The 24,851-nt window shown below is 42.0% G+C and overlaps 1 protein-coding gene across 2 annotated transcripts in view; it reads right to left on the bottom strand.

Moving 5' to 3' along the window:
- Nucleotides 1-16,572: 16,572 nt before the first annotated feature.
- The window catches only part of RTKN2 (rhotekin 2), a 34,285-nt gene continuing 26,006 nt past the window's right edge, over nucleotides 16,573-24,851 (bottom strand). The window contains exons 10-13 of one of the 2 annotated variants that reach the window (XM_055719636.1): nucleotides 22,777-22,942; nucleotides 20,706-20,813; nucleotides 18,972-19,040; nucleotides 16,573-17,325 (exon numbers count right to left, since the gene is read on the bottom strand). In XM_055719636.1, coding sequence (XP_055575611.1) covers nucleotides 17,207-17,325; nucleotides 18,972-19,040; nucleotides 20,706-20,813; nucleotides 22,777-22,942 — 462 coding nt within the window. In that variant the 3' untranslated portion in view covers nucleotides 16,573-17,206. Of the gene's footprint in view, nucleotides 19,041-20,705; nucleotides 20,814-22,776; nucleotides 22,943-24,851 lie in introns of both variants that reach the window. The other variant, XM_055719635.1, reaches the window with a different exon arrangement.

Below are 24,851 nucleotides of genomic sequence, written 5' to 3'. Positions count from 1 at the left end.
ACACCACAACTGCATAAGCAGCATGTCCATAGGTGATCAAGCTTGCAAAATGGGAATGTCCAATGTATTTGCTTTTTTTCCTGCAGCTGCTGGGTTTGGCTGTTCCCCCTGCCACCCGTGGTGTTTGGGGAGCTGTGGCTAGATGGGAGCTGAATTTCTGGTGGAGAAATCAGTCAGTGAGGAGTAGAAAATATTGCTTTATATACAACACTAACATGTAGAGAGTGTGTGTGTGTCTGTGTTCAGTACTGCTTCAGCATGTCTGCAAGACTGTCCCTGTCAGGGTGGCAGGGGCTGCTGTCCTTGGCTCACACCAGCTAGGTGTGAGGGACAAGTCATTTTCTAAATGTCTCATAAGCAAGGAAGTTATACCAATACAAAATAATGCAGAAAAGATTTCTGTTAACCTCTAAAGTACTGGGGTCTTGGCATTTGCCATTAGGGCAATGAGGTTAGCAGGACCTCTGGGGTTTCTGCACCAGAGTGGCTTTCCACAAGGAGCTGGTGATGGTTACTTGTGATATTATCCAGAAATGAAGAATTCAGCTCTGTTTTTCCTGATCTTTCAATTTTAGCGGGGCTAGGGTGGGGCAAAAGCAGGTGAGGCCGAGGTTTGGGGAGAGGCAGGCTGCTGTGTGGGGCAGCTGTCAGCAGAGCCCAGCTCCTGCTTTTGCAGGGCTGTGGGATTAAACACTGACACTTTGGAGTCGCACTTCCATCTGTGAGCGGTATCAGTCCTGCGCTGTCGCTGCAAACCAAACACCTTTGACCCATCAGGGACATGCCTGAAGCCGGTATCTCTCTCAGGTGCTTGGTCTTTGGCAGCACTGATCCTGTCTGTATAACTTGTCATAGCTGGGGTTTTAGGGGGGCTTGCAGGAGGGTGAGGGGTGGGGGATTTTATACCAGCTTCTCTGTGCAGTGCAGAGCATTTAGGCTTTAACTTTAGGTTATTAATATAGAAGGACTCCAGATTTCCAACCGTAGTCTGTTCTTCTGTACTGTTAGTGTCTATCTACTTTGCGGTGAGCAGAGCATTTCACATATCATTAGTGTTTGTTTTCATCAGACTTTCCTAAAGCTCATCATTACCAGATTTTCATCAGCGTGTTCCAAATGTTTCTAATGCCTAGATGGGCTCCTAGAAGGCTGTGCTTGATTGTCTCTCAGTAAAAGTATGTTCCTCTTTCAACAGTTCTAAAAAGTTGCTTTAGCATTGTCTGTGACAGCCTTGGTGTTAAGGGCAGTGAGAAAACAGGTGCACTGCTGCAGCCAGCCGTCCTGGCTGGAGCTTGCTGCCGTGTCCTCGAGCCTTGCCAAAGCTTGCTAGATGGTTCTTGAGCTTCTGCCTCAGTTAGAGCGGAGACATTAATTTTCAGAAGTAATTGTTGAGTATCTCCATTCCTAGGAGCACAGTCTGATTTAGATCACCTCTTGTGTATTGATTTTTTTAGTCTTACAGAATTTAATACTAGGATGAAGCTTAAATAGAGGTTTTGAGTCACATAAGGTGCCTGCAAAGGGGCAAATAACACTCAAGTGCAACGTGTGCCTGAAGCAGCGGCGAGCCAAGGTGGCCTGTGCACAGAGCAACAGGTGAAAGCAGCCGGTTCCCGGGAGGGCATGAAGTGCTAGTCCTGGCCAGGGATGAACTGGGAGCCAGGTGGCCACAGGGTGGCCGTGTGGACCAGCCAGCAACCTGCCTTCAACAAGAGCGAAAGGCCCTTTGAAGAAAGACTGTGAAGTGTTTTATCAAACGTTTCATCTTTCAACACTTACAAAAAGTGTCCCCCATCAGCAAAACCAGAAAAGGCTGCCGAAACATGCTGCAGCTGAGCATCCATCTGCTTTGACGTCATGGACGTCTTGTCTCAGGATGTGATAATCGCACAATGAAATCCTGGTCCCTGCTGAAGACAAAGATGGGGGTGTATGGTAAAAACTGCTGTATGGTTGTCTTTCCTTCTACAGTAGCTTTTGAATTAGGCAAAGCAGATCATTCAGCCACAAATTCATCTGATAACAAAGCAAGAAGCCATCAAGGGATGGAAGAGAACGAATTACATTTTCCCACCTGGAGTTATATTGCAGCCCAGCAACCACCCAAAACTTGATATAAAACAAACTTGAAATAAATAACACCCAGCAACAACCCGCTATGCGACGAATTTACCTCAGTGTGATCAGCCAGATCTCTTTTGGTGGGAACAGGGATCCGATATGAACCAGATCTCCTATAAGGCTGCTACTACTCTTCTCCAGACTAGTACAAAACATCTAAGAAAGGCAGATGAGAAGAGTCTGAACTGCAGCAAAGGTACTGGCTTTTGAAGCAGGACTATGAAGACAGGGGTGTCAATTCGTTAAGGTGTTATGTATGTCAATGGGAGGGGGATTTTACTCCCAGTAACTTAAAATGTGGTGTGAAAGGCATTCAGGTTTCACCCCTCAGAGTACCACCGCCTCTTGCAGAGGCAGACCGTGACCTCCCTCAGTCTCCATCCTCCATGCCCTGAGCTGCCAGCTCTCCCGGGCCACAGGGAATCTCTGAGAAGCCAGCCATTACCATGACAGTACTGTCATCTTCCTCTGCATCTTCTGCCCTCAGCTGCTAATGGAGACAGAGGAACAACTCCAAGAGTGGAGCCACCATTTGTATTTTCCACTGGCTGCAGTTGGAGTGTGCGTTTGTTTATCCCCTTCTCTCTCCACTGATCCATGATAGCTCTGCTCAGAAGGAGCATCTGTTCTTCATTTAAAGCCAGAGTTAAGCTACTTTTGCAACAGGATTGATAGAGGCAGAAGGAGGTCAAATGATTTATCCAAGTTCAGAGGGAGTCCCACTAAGTAGCTTGCCTGTAGCACCTATTGATTATCGGTCCTCCTCTGTTCAGCAGGAAACATGGATCAAAGAATTGAAATCAACACAGGAGAGAACAGTGGTTCCTGGCTCTGTCCAGCTGCGGCTTCTCGGACAGACCCTTATAAGGCTACATAATGAAAATCGCAGAGAGGGCAGAAGGAGCTGCATGCTATTAGAATTAGGCTACATCTCCATATGGATCAGATGCAAAGGAATTACAGCTGCACACTGGATACTTCAAACAAAGCAACAAGGTTACTTGGACTGGAAGTCCAGTGGCCCCTCCATCTCCGGTGGGATGGCTGGGGGCTCTGAACTCCGGCTGCACCCTGGCTGGTCAGCCTGGTGCCATCCCTGCTCCTTCAGCGCTACTTCTCTCTCTGACAGAGCAGGGTTTGCATACGTGATTAATTTTCATTCTTACTATTCTTTGTAAAACATGTTTGGTATTTTTTTCTTTTACTGCATTGCTGGATGTGCGGTTGCTTTGCTGTCTCACTATACAGTGACTGTGTATTAGGCAGGGTGGTACGGCTGTGCATGTGCTCAAGAGGCAGGTGGGATAACCAAAAGCTTCCCCAGAGGTACCCATGTCCTAAGCAGGGACAACAAAACACCAGTAGCCTCTAGACGCTGAGAAGGGGCCAGAGGGGGAGGTGACTGGGGGCACAGGCTGCAAGGTCAAAGTAATAAACTGTGGTGGAGTGCTTCAGCAATGGGAAATAACTTGGCCAGGCACTACGGGCAGGGCTGGTTTCCTTGCAGCCCCCCGTGCCTTCCCCAGGCAGATGCACCCCCCCAGGTTTAATGGGCAGTAGAAATGGGCACTGCCTAGTGGCATCATAGCTGAAGCTGCTCTTCCCCTGGTCTTCTGTCCTGGCTGATCTTTCTGTCCACCAAAAAATGCATACTCTCCAATTTTCCCCTTTTGGAGGGCTTCCTTTTTCTCTATTTTATTTTTTTCTTGTGTGTGACATCACTTTTTGTTTTAATCTTACTTCTTATTTATCATCAAAGGAAGTTTTGTCATTTTATTGCAGATGAATGTCTCTCCTCAGAGCAGGTAGACCAACACCTGTTGCTCAGAGAGTACCCGGAGCAGCTTTGCCCGGTGGGAGCAGCCAGGGCCAAGGGCTGCGTGCTGCTTGCTCTGTGGGGCAGGGGTGCACCCGTGCCTGTGCCCCAGCCCTGGGGCCTGGCACTGAGCCCCCCGTAAGATCCCCTTGGGTAGCTGAGCTATGCAGCGTAACTCTGAATCAACTGCATTAACTAGGCAGCGGAGCTCCTGCTTGGGCTAATTTGGCTTCCTGAACGCAAGCTGTATTTGCTAGAACACAGCAATACGTGATGCTGTGATGGCTCCGCTGCTTCTCCTGCCCAGGCTGGTTGCTCCACAGGGACATCGCTATTGCCACGTGCCAGGTCATCTGGAGCTGAACTGGGCCCCGCCGCCCAGCACCCTGCTGCAGCACGGGGACATTGTCTCACCTCAACCAGCACAGAGAATGCAGCCGGCAAATTAGCAACAGTGGCCCACAGCCAAGTGAGAATTGCTTCATCGACATGGCTGTCTTCACCAGGTGAGCAGTCCTCGCTTTTGACATTGGTGTAATCTAGATAGATGGTCATAAGAATTGGAAAATTCTGCTTGTGCCATTTTATTGTATTTTATTTTCCTTATCCAATTGAGAAAGCAGGAAGAGGGGAAAGAATTAACGTGTCACTTCTTAGATTCATTGAGCTGAGAAGCAATGGGCAGATGCAGAAGCCGGGTGTTGTGTTTTACAAGCACTGGGACTGGGCTGCAGGACAGGCTGTGCCCCTCGAGCCCCGGCTGCTCTGGCTCCCACTGTGTATGCCTTGATAGGCTGCCGACAGTGCTAAAACTTATACATGTGTGTGCACACAGACAACAGAAAGACTTTAAAATCTCAACCTCAAATTAATGGTATGATTGTTGTCTGGAATAATTATGGATGCAATCTCTGTTCCTCCATCCTTCCTCTTCACAGCCCCTGAATTGCATTCTGTATATTGGAGTGGCAGCTTCTTAAAAATTCTGGTTTAGGTCATACTAACCTGTGACATATTGAGCTGGCTTTTGAACCTGTTCAGAAAGGTTTGCATCTTTGTATAGCTGCACTGCGGTGAGTGACCATGCTGCAAACCTCAACTCTTTTGAGGCGGTCAGGCGTGACCTGCAAGGGCTGAGACATTTCTGTGCTCGGGTGTCATCTCTGCCCATCTCTGCCGACTACAACCAACTCTTCTGTCAGTTATCCAGCTACACATCATGTGGGAGAGCTTCTGTGAGCCACCCTGAACAAACGTTGAGTTTGCACTGCCTACAAGGATAATCATGTAAGAGCTGTGCTTTGTAATGACCTGACTTCTCCCAGCTTCTACCATCCAAGTTAGCCTGGCATTAACACCCTTATCTGCCCACAGTGACAGATGGAGTTTAGTGGTGAAGGGATGCATGAGGGGTGCAGAGCAAAGTTGAGCTATTAGAAGAAAAATGCTCAAACACCTCCTCCTACTGTCATGGAGAGCAGAGGGGTATTATTCAAGTTCAGTATTTCGGACGAAGACAATTCGTTGCAAATGTCTCACAGCTGAGCCAGGCGCTTCTACTCTGCTGGACTCCCTCCAGAAAAAAAGACCTGCTAAAGTGTATGAGCTCCAATGATTTCTAATTTCAAGCAGCTTGGAGGCACACTTAATGCAGTTTGGCTTGTGCTTACTGCTGTAGGAGCATGGGAAGACTGTGTGTCCACAGTCATGGTAAGAAACCTGACCAGCAACATTTTGTTGACTTCTGTGAATGCTGGAAGGGGCTGGAAGGAAAACAAGCACCTGACAAATCTCTCCAGGGCTACAGTGAACACTGCTGAACGCAAGCTGGTTAGCCTTCCCAGAGAAGCTTGGATTTACTCAAATACCATGCTCCGTGGAGTCATGAAAAAAGCGTTCACTGTAGTGCCCTACTACATGTCCCCCCCTCCCTGGCTGTCCCCGTGCTGTCCCCTGTGCGGCCCCACCAAGCTGTGCTGCTGGCAGGACCCACCCTTCACAGCAAAAACCCTTCCAGCTGGTCCTGAGTTACTCAGGCCTAGCTTTCTGTTTTTTCCTTACATGTGTGAACAGGCCTCACGCTTGGAGCCTCAGGGCATGAAGGCGGTGTAAATGAAAGCATAAACACGACTATTCTCATTAATAGATGTGCTGAGGATGGTGTGCTGCAACTTATGCAATCCCGCTTTGAATGAGTGTGAAGAATTCATAGAATTCTCATAAATCTTGATCGTTTCACTTTCATTGAGAGTTTTTGTTATTCCTTTTTTAATTTTGTTTGCTTTTTTTCTACCTCCATTAATCATTCTCTTGTTCAGAAGTTTCCTCTCTCCAGCGAGGGAGAATTAAAAAGCTCGGCTTGGCAGAGCTGGTGAACTGCACCAGCTGCATACTAACGAGGACAAGGATGGCTCTCAAGCAATGTGTGAGCAAAGAAGAGATGCAGCCACTCAATCCAGCATGTAGCCTTCGAGGAAAACCTGGGTGCTCTTTGTGAGCAATGCAGCTATCTGAAGGAGCAACCTCGTCCTAACCTTGGTCTCACTGGCTTGGAGGATATGTTCGTGAGCATCGTGGGATTTGGCCGTCTACGTCATGCTCTGGCTGCTGAAGTCCTGCAAGTAACCGTATTTTTATGTGTACGATCTACCCTTTGGCTAACCTGCTCACTCTTAAAAGGTCCTGTACCTTGAAACACTCTCTTTGGTAACCAGTGTCCTTAGATAGCACACCAGGAAAAGGAGAGGAGGTGGTGGGAGGAAGGGGGGATCAGAGGATCCCATTGTGACTCTGGGAGCCAGCCAGGAGGGGGAAGGCAAGTGGGACAGGCCCTGAGGTCAGCTAGGTTACTAGATAGGGCTGGAGAGATGCTGGAGCAAAACCACGGGGTGAAGCTGTAAGTGTGCCAACACTGAAGCACAGCGGGTTTTGCTTTAAGCAGACAGCTTGTGGGGTTGTGTCTAAAACCACCACATTCGTGAGTCTCAACTATCACTATAAAAGAGCCTTGGAGGAGAAAAGCCCCCAGAGTGTGGCCTACTGGACTGAATAGCCAAAATGTCAATACAAATAATGTTCCATGACTTTTTTTAAAGCCAGCTCCCTCAGTATTAGGGTCTGTGGCTGGCAAAGAGGAATATTCTTAGCAAACAGCTGCACTTACAAATCTGCTTTACTAGCACATACCTGGTAGCCTGTAGTCCTGGTGAAACACTCATCTTGTGAAAAACATCAAGGAAGGAGCATCAAACTTGAGTCCTGCAGAAACCCAGCACCATCATCCATCATGCTGGCAGGGCACCCCCCAAGGGTGGGAGCAAGGCTGCAAGTGAGCCCACAGACCGCAGCCAGCCTGGGGGCAAGGACCCTGGTACCCCCCTCCCACCGCAGCTCTCAGGGCCAGGAGTGTCAGCCCATTGCTAAATTACTGCCTTCAGGGTCCGTGTGCCTCGGGGACGTGAGGGCTGGCAGCATGAAGGGGTCCCTGCCTGGCAGACATCAGAGGAGATGTTCATTGCTGAGCTCATGAAAGCTTTGCCTCCTCTCTGTCCTCCAAAAAGGAAACAAAAAAAGGGCAGATGTGGGCTACGAGCAGCGATGACCACACAGCGCGTCACAGGTGAAGTGGCTTTGATGTGTCCATTGCCCCAGCATTATGTGCCCTGATTATTTTCTTTTTAAGAGTAGGTAGGCGGTTAATTACCTGAAGGTTGCAAGCCAAAGTCTTATTTTTCATACGTGACTTAGTAATTAAATTACCCCAGTTGCTATTACATAATGTAAGTAACAGCTACATGATTTTAAAAGAATAGTCAAATTTGGCAGACAGAGTAATTCCATTTTATATTGGAGCCTAATGCTAAGAGATTGCACAGAAAGCAGAAGGCAGCTGCCTAGAATAGTTTGAAATTAGTGTGTGGTAACCAACAACTATTATTATTGTATTACGGCTTGTAATTCCCAAATGGAGAATTAAATTTCTATAATAGATACAGCTTTTAACAACAAAAAAGTATTTTTGTTTTCTGGCAAGGAAAACTCTTTCAGGAAATCATACCATTGAATGTACATTTCCCAAGTGACGGGGGAGAAAAAACCCCAACCTTGCAAGATTCCTTTGCACAGGGCTTCAGCTCTCTGCAGATGCCACTGCAGGATTGTCTGAGATTTCTTCTAAGTGGCTAGCAGAAAGGTAGATTTATTATTTAAAGATTAAAATAAGCTAATCAGGTTTTTTAAGCTATAATATACATTCGCTGTAACTGCATTTAGCTTGGAAGTTAGGATTCACTTGCCAAAAAATAAGATGTTCCCTCTCCCGCACGAACCCACAAGCCCGAGCACTCCATTTCTGCTTCTTACCACGCGTCTGACCAAGAACAATATGGCGACTTGCAGGGCTGGTGACTAGGAACATCGGATCACATTTCAGGCTCTTGGAGCTTAATATTGGCCAGTACATTTTTGACCTTAATAGGCTTTTACTTCTGCGTATCAGTTTACATGGGAAGGCTGGCTCAGGCACGGGGACCCAGGCACTAATCTGATCTCCCAGCCAGACCTAAAAGTGACTCAAACAATCAATGCATCTTTAATTTGAAATGCTTGATGACTAATCTCTTGTTTTCTTTAATTAATGATCTACAGTTAATCATTATGAATGGTAAATAGTCTATTTCAGCATTGATAGCAAGATTTCCTATGGGAAAATCTTCCCCTATAGCTTTGATTTAAATATGCATTTTCACATCACACTTACCAAATCTTTACCTTTATGCTATTGCATGATTACAGGTCCATTAACTAATCACATTTGACAACTTGTTTATTGAGGGGAGCAACTATTTTACATCTCTTGCCTGGGAAAGAAAACACTCTAACAAACAATTATTCAGCAGCTGCAATCACGGAGCACTGAATTAATTGCTTTGAAGATCTCAGTCAAGAAGATCTTGATAAAAATCAAAGAAAATGTTGTTTGACAGAATGCATGAATGAGAGCGCCAGAAGGGACGCTGGCTTGGTAAGCTGTAGCCCTGCTCCAGGGAGCACTATATGAGGATCGCACCTTGAAATGCTGGACTGCAAGAGGCGGCGGCTGTGGAAAAGCTCATTTGCTTGTTTGTTCTTTTAAGCTTCGGTTTATCAAAACCAGAGCTTCTACATATAATTTGATTATAGGATCAGGATGCTGCTAAAAGGGCAAACAAACCTGAGCACGATCAGGTCTATAAAGGCTGACACAGATATTTCATACATGTAACCTCTGTGGCCGACTTCTCCTGCTATACAAATAATTAACCCAGAGGGTAGTGTGAGGCTTAATGATTATAAAGTACTTTCAGACCTTCTCTGGAAGGGAGCTGCTGTGATTGATTGCACCGGAGTGGGATAAAAAGCAGCGCAAGGCATGTGGGTGCCTCAGCTCTGGACCTGGCTGGGCAAAAGTGTCTCAGTGTGCAGCGGTGCCCGGAGCCGGGCGCTGGGGAAAGGCAGCGGTGCCAGCGCCGATTGCTCTCTGCCACATGTCCAGGGTGGCGTCAGGAGAGTTTGCATCTCGAGTGTGCACACCGGCGCTTCGTTGGGACTAGAGCACTGTGGACAATGGTGGGAGCACTGGTAAAGCCTCATGCAGGTACTGAAGACATCAAGTGGAAAGGAGTTTCTGATCTCTCTTCAGCTCCTTTGTCTGCAGGACATTCACTGGCATGACTGCTGCTCCTTCAACAGCATGAGGAGGATCACAGTGTCTCACATGAGACAATCCCAAACTCCTCCACGGACAAGTCACAGCCTGCAAGGCACTGGCCAAACACAGGGCCACGCTTCCTTCTTTCAGCTGCTGTACCTCGCGTGCTTTGCGAGCCAACCGAGAGGAAATACGGTCCTGCCAGATGAGATCAATTCCTACAGTGACACTGAAAGGCAAGGAGACCTTACAGGTTCAAACCCCTCTGTTGTAAGGGACTTCAAAAGCGAAGTATAAGGACTAAACAGTATAATCTCTGAATATTATATCACTATAAAAAGCTGCCCAGTAAGCTGAAGGGTAGTGATAACATCAGGAGACTTTACAGAAAACATCCTAGTTGAGCTTCTGTGGGTCACAAGAAACTTCCAACACAGTCAGCTTTTCAAAACAGCCTACTTCTTACATTACAGCAATGACGCTAACAGATATTTTTTAGAAACAGGGAGAACCTGAATTCTTTTTCCTTTCCTGCATGTCCTCAGTTCAGAAGAGTCTGTGAGGATGGCAGTACTTAGGTCACAGTCATGAAATGTTGCACTGTTTTGCCAAATCCAGCAGCACTAAGGACTAATGCCTTAAGTGAGATGGTAACTACTGTCACGAGTGTCCCTATTTATAGGTGAGGAGCTGAGAAGCCGTGGCCTTTGCATTGCCTCTTGTTTAGTACAGACAAGAGCCCAAACTGAATTTTTACACTTGGAAATACGTACCCTGGTTCAAATAATTGTTTCTGCACTAACCCCTTGGCTCTTTTTAATGCTTCAGTAAGAGACAGATGGTGCCTAACTAAATAATTGGCTCTGTCTTTTCCTTTTTTTTTTTTTTTTTTGCAGGTATGGTTGACAGGATTTGCCCTGCCAAAGGAAACACATAGAAAAAGGCAAGCAAACAAATTGTTGCTGAAGTTTGTATTAATCACTCTAGCAAGCTGCAGAGTAGTAGGAGACGGATACATTCTGGTTTATCCTTATGAAAAACATAAATAGTGGACTATGCATTAATGCTTGGAAATAACCAACTTAACTTGCTAAGGAATTATACAATTATTTTGAATGGATAAATGGAAAAGCATGCATCGGTACACAGGCTTACCGGGCTATTGCACGAGCTGGGATAAACCCGAGTTAGTTCCAAGACAGCAGATCATTCTTTACTGAGGGATAACAATCATGCAAATATTTAAGAAACTTTCTAATGCAGTCATGACTAAAATGTGAAGTATTATTAGACACACAAATAAACCCCTATTAAAATGATAAAAAAATCTGATATATCAAAAACATGGCGTAGTAAACACAATTTGACCTGGAGCTGGTCATATAAAAGGAATAGCATTATCAGGATTTTTCCTTAATAAAAAGTTTTTCATTTACTTAATAAAATTTAAGTGAGAATCTCCTAACTTGGAGCAAAGTTTCTGCCGTGTTTGAAGAGCTAGTCTGCCCCATGTCATTTCAAATGGCCCGTGCCACGATGTAAAGCTACACTGGTGAGAAGAGCAGCCTTGTTCTCTGCGTTCAGTACATCTGGATTTGGGAGAAAGAAAGGCAAAGTTGCCGTAGGCCCTTGATCTTCCTACAAACCAAATAAACGGGCTCAGAAATCTGACAGCTCAGTACCTCAGTTGTGACTCTGGCTGATACATCCACATCATGAGAAGGTCAGTTAAATTGCTCCAGTTTCTTTTAAAAGCTCTCAACCCTTGCATACAGACATAAGGGACTGAAGAGTAATGATTGCTTAAAACCAAAGGAAGCAAAGGAGCTGCTGCCATCTGAAAAACAAATGTGTGGACAAAGCAGCTTACTTGTGCCTGCTATGCATCCATAACATTTTTCCTGCTATTGAGAAATGTGTACATCCGATGTTAAGCTCACCGTAACAGCGCTAGGATCTTCTTTTCTTTCCTAAGGTGCATCTTTACTTAAGCATAGACCAGTCTGGCCAGAGAGCAATGGAAACGTTTTTGTTTGCTTTTTGCTAATGCAGAACAAGCAGCTAAAATGGAGACAATACTAATGAATGTTTTATGTCCTTGTAAATCAAGAGTACCCCTGAGCTAGAAGTGCGTGTTCAGCTCTGGGCACCCAGCTCGAGGAAGGTATCATCAAAATACATGTGGGATTTTGAAACAGACACTAATTAGAAAATGGAAAATATAATCCAAAGAAAGATGGAAAAGACCAGGACAGTTTGCCTTCAGGATGAAAAAACTTAAGCAATGATATTTGTATTTTGGTACCACCTTTATAGCCAGTGACAAAAAAAGAAAGGTGATGGACAATTACTGACTCTTTCCCTCTTAGCAAAAGAAAATATACAAATTTTAAAGTTTGTAAACAAAACTCTTGTGGCATATCAGCAAACTGCAAGTTCTATGAGGCAACAGCGATGCCAAAATTTAAGTAAATAAAAAAGTACAGTTTTTCACTTTTAACTGCCACTATGAATTCATGTCCAGACACAGATATGCAGTGAAACTTTGGCAGGATAAAAGGCTTCCCACGTCTGCATATAAAAGCGCCTGTAATTACTAAGGGCTAGGAAGAAGCTGTCTGTGTATGAAACAACTCCACAACTTCCTTCTGCAGGTATTCCAGTATCACGGGACAATATCTAAAAAAAAACCTCAGGTGAGACAACGTATATTATAAATTATATTCTTTTATAACTGTTTCAGAAGTATATAGAAATGTGAAGAAAAACCTTAACAGAATAAAAGACGCTTCCTTAGTTACGATAATTTTTCTCCCTTTGGGGAGGTACATAAAGAACATTCAGAAAGCTGTCTTCATGTAAAGATCTTGAAAGATTGTTTTTTTTCCCCACGAAAAGCCATTTATTTTCATGTCTTGCAAACAGATTTCCCTGTGAATATATAATACATATATGGAAAGATTACAGTTTAACCGTTTACTAATGGTTATATGAAGAGAACATCATATCTTACTTTACTACGATTCTTTAAAGCGAACTCCAGCAACTTTAACTGCAGCATGATTTTTTATTAAATCACTCAGCTGCTTTGGCTTGCCTTGCAATTATCAATCACACTTGGTTTCTTTCATGGACTCTTAAGTCAGTCAAATATTCTAAAATTAAGGTGTCTAACAATTCTCTCTACGTTTATTACAGCTCTTTTACAATAATTGGGCCAAAAGAACACTTTGAGTGGCACAGTTAGCTTTAAATTAGCAGTGCCACACTGAGCTCTAGCCAGTGAGGTGAACATGAGTTCCCCTTCAGCACAAGACTGCCTATGAAGGGAGAAAATTAATGCATAGTACTAGGTAGTGTCAGTGGCTCATTTATGAAGTCGCCTTACAAAGCAGATGGAATGATGCAAGTCTGCTTCATGACACGTTTTCTTGCAAGACTATGAGAGAAGTATGATAGCACTTTAAACAAAATGTTTAAGCACATCTGTGAAAACAAGGTGCATCTCAGATAACATTTCTAACTACTTACCCACACAGAGCTCCACCGGATACATCAGACAACTGGTTGAGCAATCAATGCCAGCTGCTAAACTGTTTTTTCTCCCTTTCTCCAGTTTAGAAAACTGAGGCCCAAACCGTTTGCTATTGTCAGTACGACCCTAGAGGGATACATTCAGCAGGCCCAATAGAAAAGTAGCTGGAAGTTCTCTGATTTTACAGCAGCCATCACACATGGTTTATAAAATTGGAGTAAAGCTTAAGGTAGTTCTAGATTGAAGGAAATTACACCAGAACCTTTTTACTCTAGAAACGTTTTTAATTTCACTTGCATACTTTGACAGACATACAGTATGTTAGCAGCAAAAAAATAAGATATCTGTTCTAACTTTTCACAATACACTAGTGTCTAAATCTGCATTTTTCTATTAAGGCAATCTATGTTAATTACAAATCAACCCTAAATACTAGGACAGTATTTCCAAATATGTACAAAACACTGTAAAATAACTACTACTATAATTACCATAGAAAAAAATAGTATCACAATACTAGTAAAAATGAAAACATTTTAAGATAATGTCTTTAGAATCGCAAAAGGTACCGTCTACCATTCCAAGACCAAGTGAGCAGCTGAAGAAATTAGGTATAATATAAAATATTACTAAAATAAGTCTTTGTTCAATCAATATTTCAAAAGTTGTTCATGTTGTGTGAAATTCATATTCCAGCTTGGTCTAGCAATTGCTTTCACATTGTACTTCTTAATAGAAGAGTTCAGGTAGACTATCGTCTGCCTGACTTCAAGATGGCAATCCCACTACTTAATTCTGCTTTTAAGCAGCAATTAATTCATTCCAGCAGCAAACAAGCAGGTACAGTTTTCAGAGCGGGTCTGACATATTCCTCAGAAAAGTACCTAATCATATGTGTAGTTCAGGAGTATCAGATGCCATCAATGCTTTCACCATGCTAGTTTGAGCCGTTCATTCTGGATGCAGAGTCCTTCTGAACAAGCACAATTTTTCTGTGGACACCACTGCCAGGCAGCAGCACACTGACTTGCCTGCACAAAGGTGAACATCAGGCAATGGAATGCAAGGGCTGGGAGAAGTCACAGGCCTCCTGCTGTCTTCTGAACCTCATCCCAGCAGGAGGCCGGCTAATGCCACCTGTGCCTTTGTGAAATACTTCCTATTTCAGCATCGTTTATAGACGCTAATCAAATGCCTTTTGTTTTTTTGATCACTGACATTTTGAGTCAGGCAGTTAAATCACCCTCATGATTGAATGCAACTGATAAGATCGGGTAATGGGTACATTCTCTTGTAGTGCCCAGAAACAGCAGTTACAAGGTTTCCACCATGTCCTGTAAGGAACAGGCTGCCTTCTACCTCTCTGCCTCTAGACTCCTTCACTTCCACTTTGAGGGACAAATACTAACAGCTTCCCAGCCCCACACGCTACCAACAGACAGCCTTCCGCCACTGCCTGGGCCACGTCCTTAAAACCGCACAGCCTGGGATATGAATCAGTGCAAAGTCTAACACGTCACTGTATCATATTGCGACATAGTTGGCTTCCTCCTATTACAGTGCTTAGGTGAACAAGCAATTTATTGGTCTTAAAATTCCTGGTTTGAATATTCATCCTCACTGTAGTCAGGAAAACTTGAAAAAAAAAACTGAGTTCCAATTTCTGAACAAGCCTATGCAATGATAAGGAACCAGTATCAGCAATAAAGTATCACCATTTGTCACTATATGGAAAAGCCAAAAAATGTCCATTTTCCTCACAGTACATCTTTTAATTATACTCCTAAAATTGCACTCTGGTTTTATTACTAATATTTATATTCTCACGTGCAGACAAAAGCTGAGTACTAATGTACAACTGGCTTTACTGTATAGCTAAGATCAACGTTTGCTGCTAGCCTGCAGTTTTTGTCAGTTAAACCAACTTGCTTAACAGAAGATGCGAAGACAACAAAAGGCAATCTAGAGGGGTAAAATAAAACCACCCAACAATAAATATTAAAACTTACAGTGAACTGATGCTTCGTAATAGGGAATATATAGTGGTTGTTTAAAATAACAGAAAACACATTCCATAGCAGAAGCCTTTCCAGCTGTAGGAGCCTAAATGCGCACTTGGTTAAACAAGTCTCAACACTGCCAGGACGTCTCACAGGACCATAAGAACACCACTGATGTTTTGAAGCAGGATAATCAGGGTAATTAATGGCCTAGTTTGCTTAGTGGTGATCAGGGCAATATAGTGAACTGGCTCATGTGAGTCTAATCTAAAGATAGATACAAAATGCAGATCAACACAGCTTCATGGAGAGTAAGTCTTGAACGACAGGTTGCATTTTATTCTTTGATATAATAAGCTCGGCTTGCAAAGACACCTGCACTGAGGTGTTACCCCTAAGAACCCCAAGTCACCTACTGCAAACCAGATGAATGTGTCATTTGCTTTAAAATAGCAGTACTAGATCAAATCAATATAGAATGTTACGCTGAAGACAGAAAACTGATTTTAAAATGCAATATTAATAGGGAATCAGTAAGAAGTATAGTTGTTTTCCATCTCATTCAATTTTTTAAAGGCTCAGGGAAAAAAGGGACACAAACTCAATGGCCTGTCTGTTTGCTTTTCCCCACCCCCCCACCCATGTCACCGATGTAATAAAAACTTATCACCTCTCTCTCTACAAACCTTGCCTTGCATTCAATTTTAAAAATCAATGATCTGGAAGAAACTGTAAAAATCACTTGCAATAAATTTGCAAAGGACATGCAGACTGCTGGAATAGTAAAGAATGAGGACAGGTCACTTACACAGAGCAATCTGGATCACTTCATGAGCAGTATTTTAATGCCGGTAAAAACTGCGTATATTTCTAAAAAAAATAAGGTAGGATAATAAGAGGATGATGTATTGCATTCTTGAAAAAGACTCTGAAGAGGACTTGAGCCATTAAAGTCAGTATCCAAGGCAATGCTTCCACAAAAAAAGGATAATACAATTTCTAAGGAAAGAGGGGAGGGAGATATTAATCAGAGTAAGAGGATCACGGTATGTGTCTGCATAGTCCTGATGGATCACTATTGACATGTGGCATCTAATTCAGATGTCACACTTAAAAATATCTCAATACATGAGAAGTACAGAGAAGAACATGAAGATTAATTAGTCTTGGATAACATTCATTGCCATAAGAAAGTTAAGGAATTCAGTACATCTCATCAAAGAAAAGGTTAAAAGGGACATAATCATGATTTATAGCTACACACAAGCAATTAGAAAAGCTGATACTACAGAGATCAATATAAGCAATCAAATGCATAAAGAGACCAAAATAACTTAAGGTGGAGCTAGAAATGCAAATAGAAAATCAAGTGAAAAATGTACCTGGGGTAATTAACAGGAGGTATGAGTGAATTCTGATCACTTGAAGACTTTAAATTAATATTAAATGCCTTCCTAAAATATGTATGTTCAGTTCAAAACAAAGCCACTGAATTTAATAGAGAAAGCACTTTCCTTGAAATTCAATGGCCTGTTGAATTTAAAAATAAATCCTCATTATGGTGCCTTCTTGCCTTATATATTTATGAAATTTATTTTTAAATGTAACAACTACAGGAAGGGAGGTACCAGGAAAAAGGTATTCTTTCTTTCTAGAGCACTGTAACATTTAAGGCTAGATTTAAAGCTAAATAAACTGCAGCTGCAATTTGGAAAATACACTTTTTTCCCCGTTTGTTTTTCCTGTTCCTTGTTCAGAGTTGCACAGTCCACTTAGTTGACTGTGCCTGATTTACATAATCATGTAGTTATTCTTCAGTTTTTCTGTTCCTATTTATAAACCATTCACAAACCATCCACTTAAATAACAGCATGATTTATTGTAAGAATGATTATGGTTGTTTCAGAGGGAAAATGGAATGTGATTAAACGAAGAATGAACAAGGACATTCTAGAAACAAAGGGCTCTAATCCTGTGAAAGGATTTGTAAATGAAGCCTGCCTTTCAAGCCCCATCCCAAATAGCCAATGAATTACTGAGGGAATTCAGCAGATACCTTTACAGCTGTGCAGCCAAGAGCTTAGCAGAAGACAAAAAATAGATAACGAACCAACCATGGACACAGTATCTTCCGGAGAAACTAAAGTTCCCAAAGCCATCCGCACTTTAGAAAAAAAAAAAATAATTCATTAACTGTATGTAAACACAGGTCTAAACACCAAGGCCCTAGAGGGGGATCTGCAAGCAGACCTTTGCTCTTGGGTAAGTTTCAGTATCTGAAATAAATGCATCAACCAAGGAAAGGGTTGAATATTTAAGCAGTGGATCCAGGAGAACAGAATAATTTCTATGTGCAACAGATGTTTTGCTGGTGTGTGTCACAGGAATCCTAATAACCCATGCTTCTTACAACAGTGAACGTAATTCTCTGCTATTGCAGAAAGAATGAGTAGTGTAAAAACCTTATTTGTTTACAAGTAACACTGCCATGTTTGCAAACCAGCTACCCACCAGGAACGGCTGAGAGGCTCGACAAAGGAGAAGCCACACTACAGAGCCCCATTTGTCAGCAAAAGCCAGCATAAAAATGAATTCCTGAATAGGTTTTCATATGCAGTACTGCTTTTAAATGTTCCTGTTAGCCCAAACTAAGCAGCAGCAGTGATAGATCATGTTCTTGCTCATACACAGATAATCCGGGTCCATTTGGACAGTGCGTGCGCCAGCAAGAACTTAAGAGATCCCACAGTAAATTGATAGAACTGCCTCAGAAATTCACATGGAGTTACAGAGCCATTCAGAAGAGCACGGTAACTTTTCATAGTACATTATCTTATAAAGCAGTGGTTCCCAAATAGTGAGGGAGATAAGACTCTTAAAGGTGAAGCCAAGCACAGAGCCCAAGAAAACCAGCTTTGCAAGATCTATGCTGAACGGGTGTGAAATTCCCACTTGAACCAGCCTGAGGAGCTGCAGATGGGCTACGCTGAGGGGCTGGTAGAAGGCAATGGTAACGTCCCTGCTGCAGGGACACGCAGTTACCCTAACACTGCTGGTTTTCCAAGGGGGAAGAACTGAACCACTCTTTTCAGAACTAGCACCATTCTTTCAGATAGAGATAACACCCCCTGTTACTAGTGTAATTATTTAGATGTTAGTGATAATGAGTACAGCTGAGACTACAGCTAGTAGTAACACCCTGGCTAAAAGAAAAAAAAAAACTTTAGCCTCAATACTTGTAAGCTACATGCTAAAATCTATTTTTACTCACGAGTTATAGTAGAAGGCTGAGAAACTTAAAATCCCAGGGACTCTTCTAAGCTAATTATGATGTCTGTGGCTGCAACCATGATCAGGGTCTAGCATTTCTGTGATGCATTTCTATCTAGGGGTTGCTATCAGTTTGATTTCAGACTCGGTGTTGTTAAGCAGTGAAATGGGATTCCCAGGGCCAGCAAAACTGCTTTTTCTACAACAACCAATTTTGCGAGGAGCCACAACGGGTGTCTGCAACCGCTGCATTTTCATAGCTAACTTTGAATCAAAGGAAGAGCTACTAGCAGAGGTGCAGTCAGACTTCTACCAGTTTTCCTTGCCCAATTGCTCTGTGTTCACCTGTGCTTTTTGACTTATTTGAGGGTGGAGGTGGAGCTCTTCTTTTCTTTCCTCTACTATCATTAGTAGGACTTGCAGTATCACTTTTTGAGCCCGGATGCATGTTTTTCTGAACAACCATCTCATGAGATCCATCAAAGAGTGAAGCCCATAGGGAAGATGCAGATTCTTTTTGCTGGCCAAGCAGGAACTCACCATCACTCTCTTTGATTTTTCTTTGTATGACAGCAGCTAAACCCTCATGTTTCACTGGAGAATCAATGCCTGTAATTTTAAGGGACAGCAATTAACTCGGATTAAAATGCTACCAATGATTTTACTGCTAGCTGTTTCATTATTACTATTCAGAATACAAAACTGTATTAACTACAACTCATGAAATCTGGACAACTATTGAAGAGTATTAATGGATGAAATGGAAAAGATTACATATGCTTTCAATGAGGTAACTGTTTTCATGACTGCTAGCATTAAGGCAACAGGGTAGGCATTGATATTTCTTTCCAAGTGAAAGCAAAAAAAAAACCCATACTACTAGGAAACCTATATGTATTAGATATTAAACATATTCTGTTGTATAGGGCTTTGAAAATTTTGTTTCACAGAAGGCTCATGAAAAATCTATGACTAAATATTCCTGTGCTTCCAGCCTGCAGAAAATGGGACATCTTTACATAAATCATTTTTCTTTATGTGCTTTAAGACTGTCTTGCCCCATTTCTTATCCCTCATATTAAATTTTCTATGCATACTGCAGTAATACTAGCCTCAAACAGCAGCAATATCTTTTCTATTGCAGGCCACACTTTAATGATTTTCAACACCTTTTTGAACACAGGTTTTTACCCATAGAATCATAGAATCATGTAGGTTGGAAAAGACCCTTAAGATCATCAAGTCCAACTGTTAACCCAGCACTGCCAAGTGCACCACTAAACCATGGCCCTATGTGCCACATCTACATGTCTTTTAAATACCTCCCAGGGATGGTGATTCCACCACCTCCCTGGGCAGCCTGTTCCAATGCTTGACCACCCTTTCAGGGAAGAATTTTTTCCTAATATCCAATCTAAACCTCCCCTGGCACAACTTGAGGCCATTTCCTCATCCTGTAGCTTGTTACTTGGGAGAAGAGACTGACACCCAGCTGCCTACAACCTCCTTTCAGGTACAAAGCAGTAAGGTCTCCCCTGAGCCTCCACTTCTCCAGGCTAAACCACCCCAGTTCCCTCAGCCGCTCCTAAGACAACTTGTTCTCTAGACCCTCCACCAGCTTTGCTCTCTTCTCTGGACATACTCCAGCAACTCAATTCCTGTCTTGTAATGAGGGGCCCAAAAATGAACACAGTATTCGAGGTGCAGCCTCACCATGGCAGAGTACCGGCGGACTTTGAATACTATAAATGAGCAGGAAAAAAGCCTGGTATATCAAGAGCGAAACAGTTTCATGTTCTGCTCCTCACTGATGCATATTTTTCAACATCATTACCAAAGACCAAACAATTAGGTAAGTTATGTTAGGTAAGCCTTTAAACAGCTTTAAGAACAACACATTAATTTAACGCAACTAGTTAAAGACGTTACTAGTTGGCAGACTGGACTATTTCACCTTTACATTTCCTGAGCTTTTTACTGCTCTTATGATGAGTGTTTACTTCTACTGACAGCTTTTTTGAATGTGTTCAGGGTTCCCTAGTTACAGTTCAGATTGCAGATTTTTTTGGCTGAAGGTATAAAAATGTATTCATTATTTGTGCTATTACAAATTCAGATTTAATATGAACTCCTTGGTATGCAATTATGTTGCTCTTTCATTGTCTGAATTGTCCTTGAAAAACTGGGTGTTTCAACATCAACACCAGAAGCCATCTGAATACAGACAATGTTGTTTCTGTTACCCTGCAACTTGAAAAGACAAATCCCACTTACTCATATCATGGTAGACTGAGGTCGCTTCTTTTGTCAAGAACAAAGGTGGTTTCCGTGGTGACATAATCTCAATTTTCATAAGTTCTTCACAACAATGTTTCCACTGGCCTGAGAGAGAAAAAGAGAACAATGACTGGAACTTAAACACTTCAGCTTGAAAAAAATTGAAGTTATTCGGTTGTATTAGGAAACTATCTCCAAAGCAAGGCTTAACAGTAAGTATTTACTTCTGTTTAGCAGGAATGCTCAGGATGCATTTGTATTTTCAACTCTGTACTCATTCTCTTAGCACAAAGGTCATAAGCTGCTACCTTTACTTTAAGCATCCCAGCACTGCTGTTATACTATGAAGGTTAAATATCACAATTTGCCTTCAAATCCCCAAACACAGTACAAATTCACAAACACAGAAAAAAAAAAATCCTAAAAATAGAACAATTTAAGGTTAGGGAAACTTCGTGAAGTTATCGGGGACAACCTCCAATATACTGCAAGCTGGATGTTATACAACTATGTTACAATGTTTAGTAAAGGAACATTCTGTCTTTAATAGAGGATAACTTGCCTTTTATCCGCTAGCAGACAAGGAAACCTCTTTTTCTATTAATAGATTTTGACCTTAAGGAAAACAAGACACAGTAAAATTACTTTGTTCATACCAATCATTCCAAGTTTTCTGAGCACATTAATTTTAAGAGAATTTTAGAACCAGAGAAGAAAAAAGGCATTTAAATGCCAAGTGACCCATTTTTTCTGAACCTAAGGAAAACGTCTCAAAAAATCCATGGGTATTCTATCTATAATGAATAAGAAGTAGTTCTTTTACCCCACTCTACGGCTAATTTAAAGAGGATGCCCTAGTTTTTGCTTGGTGTGTTTCTTTAATTGATAGAGCCTTTTTTCATTGTAAATCAGAGCTAGAAAGGACTAGGAATACAAACTACAATACTGAGTTTCCACAGCCTCAGTTCACTGATTCTGTTGGTGTGGCCTCTGACTGAAGACTGGTATTTCATTAATTGACCCGGTTCTGTTTCCTGACCTGGTAAAAACTACTATCAGGAACCAACTATACTTTGTCAATGACAGCGTAATAACTGACAGTTGTTCTCTACTCTTCATAAACCTATGAGTCAAACTACTAAAGCAGAGTAAAAAAGACAAAGTCAACTTAATCTATATAGTTCTTATAATAAATATTTGGTGTTAAACAAGCAACACAGTATACTACTTCAATACCGTTTCACTGTCTTCAACCAATAAATGAGTTGCTTCTCTCGTGTAAGAACAGTGGTGTTCCAGGTCAGCCAAAAGATAGAGGCACCCATTTATCATCTCATTACATCATCTGTTACAAAGCCTCGGGCACAGCTTTTACCAGGTTCAAGTGAGCAGTGTGTATTGCATGACTGGATTGGAGTGTGGCTAGCTGAGCATATTCCTGTGTGACAAGTGGTACCAAAACCTTAGAATTACCAACAGAATCAAGTAATCCCTATCACAAAAAATTGCAATTTAACTCATCCATAATATTGCTGAGCAAAGAAATCCCATATACATGTGCCTACTTGCAAGGGCTGGCTGAATCTGCATCCCAGCCAAGGTCCCAAACAAATCCAGCATCCTCACCACTTCCCACTAAGGCTTCCATGCCCAAACGTTTCATACTGGCAGAATCTCACAAAACCAACACACCACTGGTAGGATGCCCAGGCAGAGGTGGACTCTTCCTGCTACAGTGGATGAAGAGATGTGAGAATTTAGCAGTCCCTAAAAAAGATTATCTAGAATGCTGCTAAAAGAGACCAAGTTCTTTTGAAATTGATGGACATATTCTGCTTCTGGTTTCCTGCAAAAACCCAGACTGAACACGTGGACTTCGGTTTAGTCAAATATTTGCCTTCCAATGGCTCAGACCACCACCCAATATTATCCCAGAGAACATTTTTCTTCTCGTCATTGCAAACAAAGGCTTATGAGGCAATTCCAATTCAAATTGTTCAAAGATTCCTTTGATGTTACATAACACCCCACTCAGAGGGCATGCTGCCAGTACTGCCTGCTTACTTACTCAGATCATAAAAGTGCTGCCAGAAGGCCTCCATCCACTTAAGAAGTTCATCCCTACTGTCAGTAGCAAAAAGTTGCGTCACAGCCTCTCCAGACACGGGATTGATAACAGAAAAGTTATTAGTTCTTCTCTTGGAGTCCTTATCCACAGCTCGAATTCTTGTTTCCTAGGAATGACAAACTGTGTTAATGAGTTACTGCTCCAACTCCACACTGGTATCACCTTATGGCCAATGACAGTGTAAGGGGGTTATCATGTGGCTTTTTATTTAATCCAGATTAATTTCCAACTAAAAAAAAAAAAAAAAAAAAAAAGGAACTAATGTCAAGAACTGCTTATAAAAATATTTTCTCGTAAAACTATTAAAATGGCATAAAATAAAGGGAATGGAGCACAATTATTGCAGTTCTGAATTACAGAATGTACACTGTACATTTCCCCTCCCTCTGCCTTCCCCAGTTCATCCCACCCAGCTCATTCTTCTCCACAGTAGTTTAGTGGATAACATAACAGCAAGCAGCTCCCTTTCCCTGAACTCTTCAGCTGGACAACCACCATGTTACAGCTGTTCTTTAGGTCTCCCACTGTACTTCTGCAGGCCACTGTTTATGCAATGCATTCTGAACTTGTATCTATGTTATGTTATCTTAGTGAATCAAGGCATTCAGGAAATTTAAAAGGAAACTTATCTAGTCCACATTTAAAGGAGCATTTGTAGCAATTACCCATACAGTTCTGCTAGAACAAATTTCCAGCATGAAAAAGCATTTTGCTCCGATATAAAAAAAAAAAAAAATCTTATTTGTAATTTAAAAATATTTTCCTTAATTAGAGAGAGCTACACAGAAACAAAAATATATATGAGAAGTATATCACAAGTTTATCAAATGTCTTCAGTTAATGTTAGAAAGGCTCTCAGATTATGCAGTGGCACTGTTACAGCCAAGCTATCCCCTTCTGTTCAGGGATGTAGTTCAATTGATTTTTATCATCTAGACTAGACCCAGTGGTATTTTCATAGTATCTAGGGGGCTTGTTATGGTATTACTACAATTCGAAAAAGCACTTACCTCTAACTGAGTGGGGAAAAAAAAAAAAAAATCCTGGGTAAAATACTGACAGATTTTAGTAAAAATCTGATAAAACACAACTGAAAAAATTTCCAGAACACAATTCGTCAACACTGCTGCTCATCACGACATGATGAACAAATTAAAATAATTAACATCGCTTTATTTACAAAAGTAAAAGCAAAAATCCTGGGAATATCTTTGCATATACAATTCAGCCTGACTGAACAAGCAATAACCTATTACAACACAGCTCTTAAAAGAATTTTTGGCATACCCAGGAGAACAGCACAATCCCAAATCCTGATGGGATGATGAGTTTTGGCGCCAGGAGCCAGCCAGCGCCCTACAGCTGGTCAGCCCCAGAGCCTGGTAGGACACGAGGCTGCCTAATGCGCATTAGGGCCACGCAGTGCCCTCCTGCTGCAAAAGGGTGTCCCCTGGCACGGGGAGCGCCCTGGGTTTTGAAGGAAGCCAACAACCACAGCCACGATTGTGTTTGAACGTCTCCCGTCTGGATGGACAGTGAATCTGACCACAAAGGTGGCCGCAGGGCATTCCTCAAAATACAGTGGGGACAGATCAACAATATTCCTTTTTACACAATTCAACCAAATGTCAAACATCTGCTAAAGATGTTAAACATACACCTACAGAAATTAAGTTTACACATGGGATCCCATGGGGATAAGACTAGTTCTGATACTCAGAAAAACAAAAATTATTCTGCAGAACATTCCCCAGATTTTAAATGCATTACTGAAGTAACCATTTGAAATACCAACAGCTGCTTGTAGCATATCTGATGGATATGCTCATTTAAATTCTTCTGTCTAAAAATAGGAGATGAAGTAATTCATCCGTAAGTGCTCTATATCCCATTAACTCAGGTAACCATAGATACCAGCAAAAAAATTAAATCAAATAGATTAACATTTGACAGGTAAGAACTTCAAGCATACCATACACACAAGTTTATTTAATGATGTTTGCTGCAGGTTTTAT

This window comes from Falco cherrug, chromosome 9 (genome assembly GCF_023634085.1).
Source record: "Falco cherrug isolate bFalChe1 chromosome 9, bFalChe1.pri, whole genome shotgun sequence".
NCBI classification, from domain to species: Eukaryota; Metazoa; Chordata; class Aves; order Falconiformes; family Falconidae; genus Falco; species Falco cherrug.
Note: the sequence above shows the minus strand (reverse complement) of the source record. Positions and strands in the feature narration are given on the sequence as shown.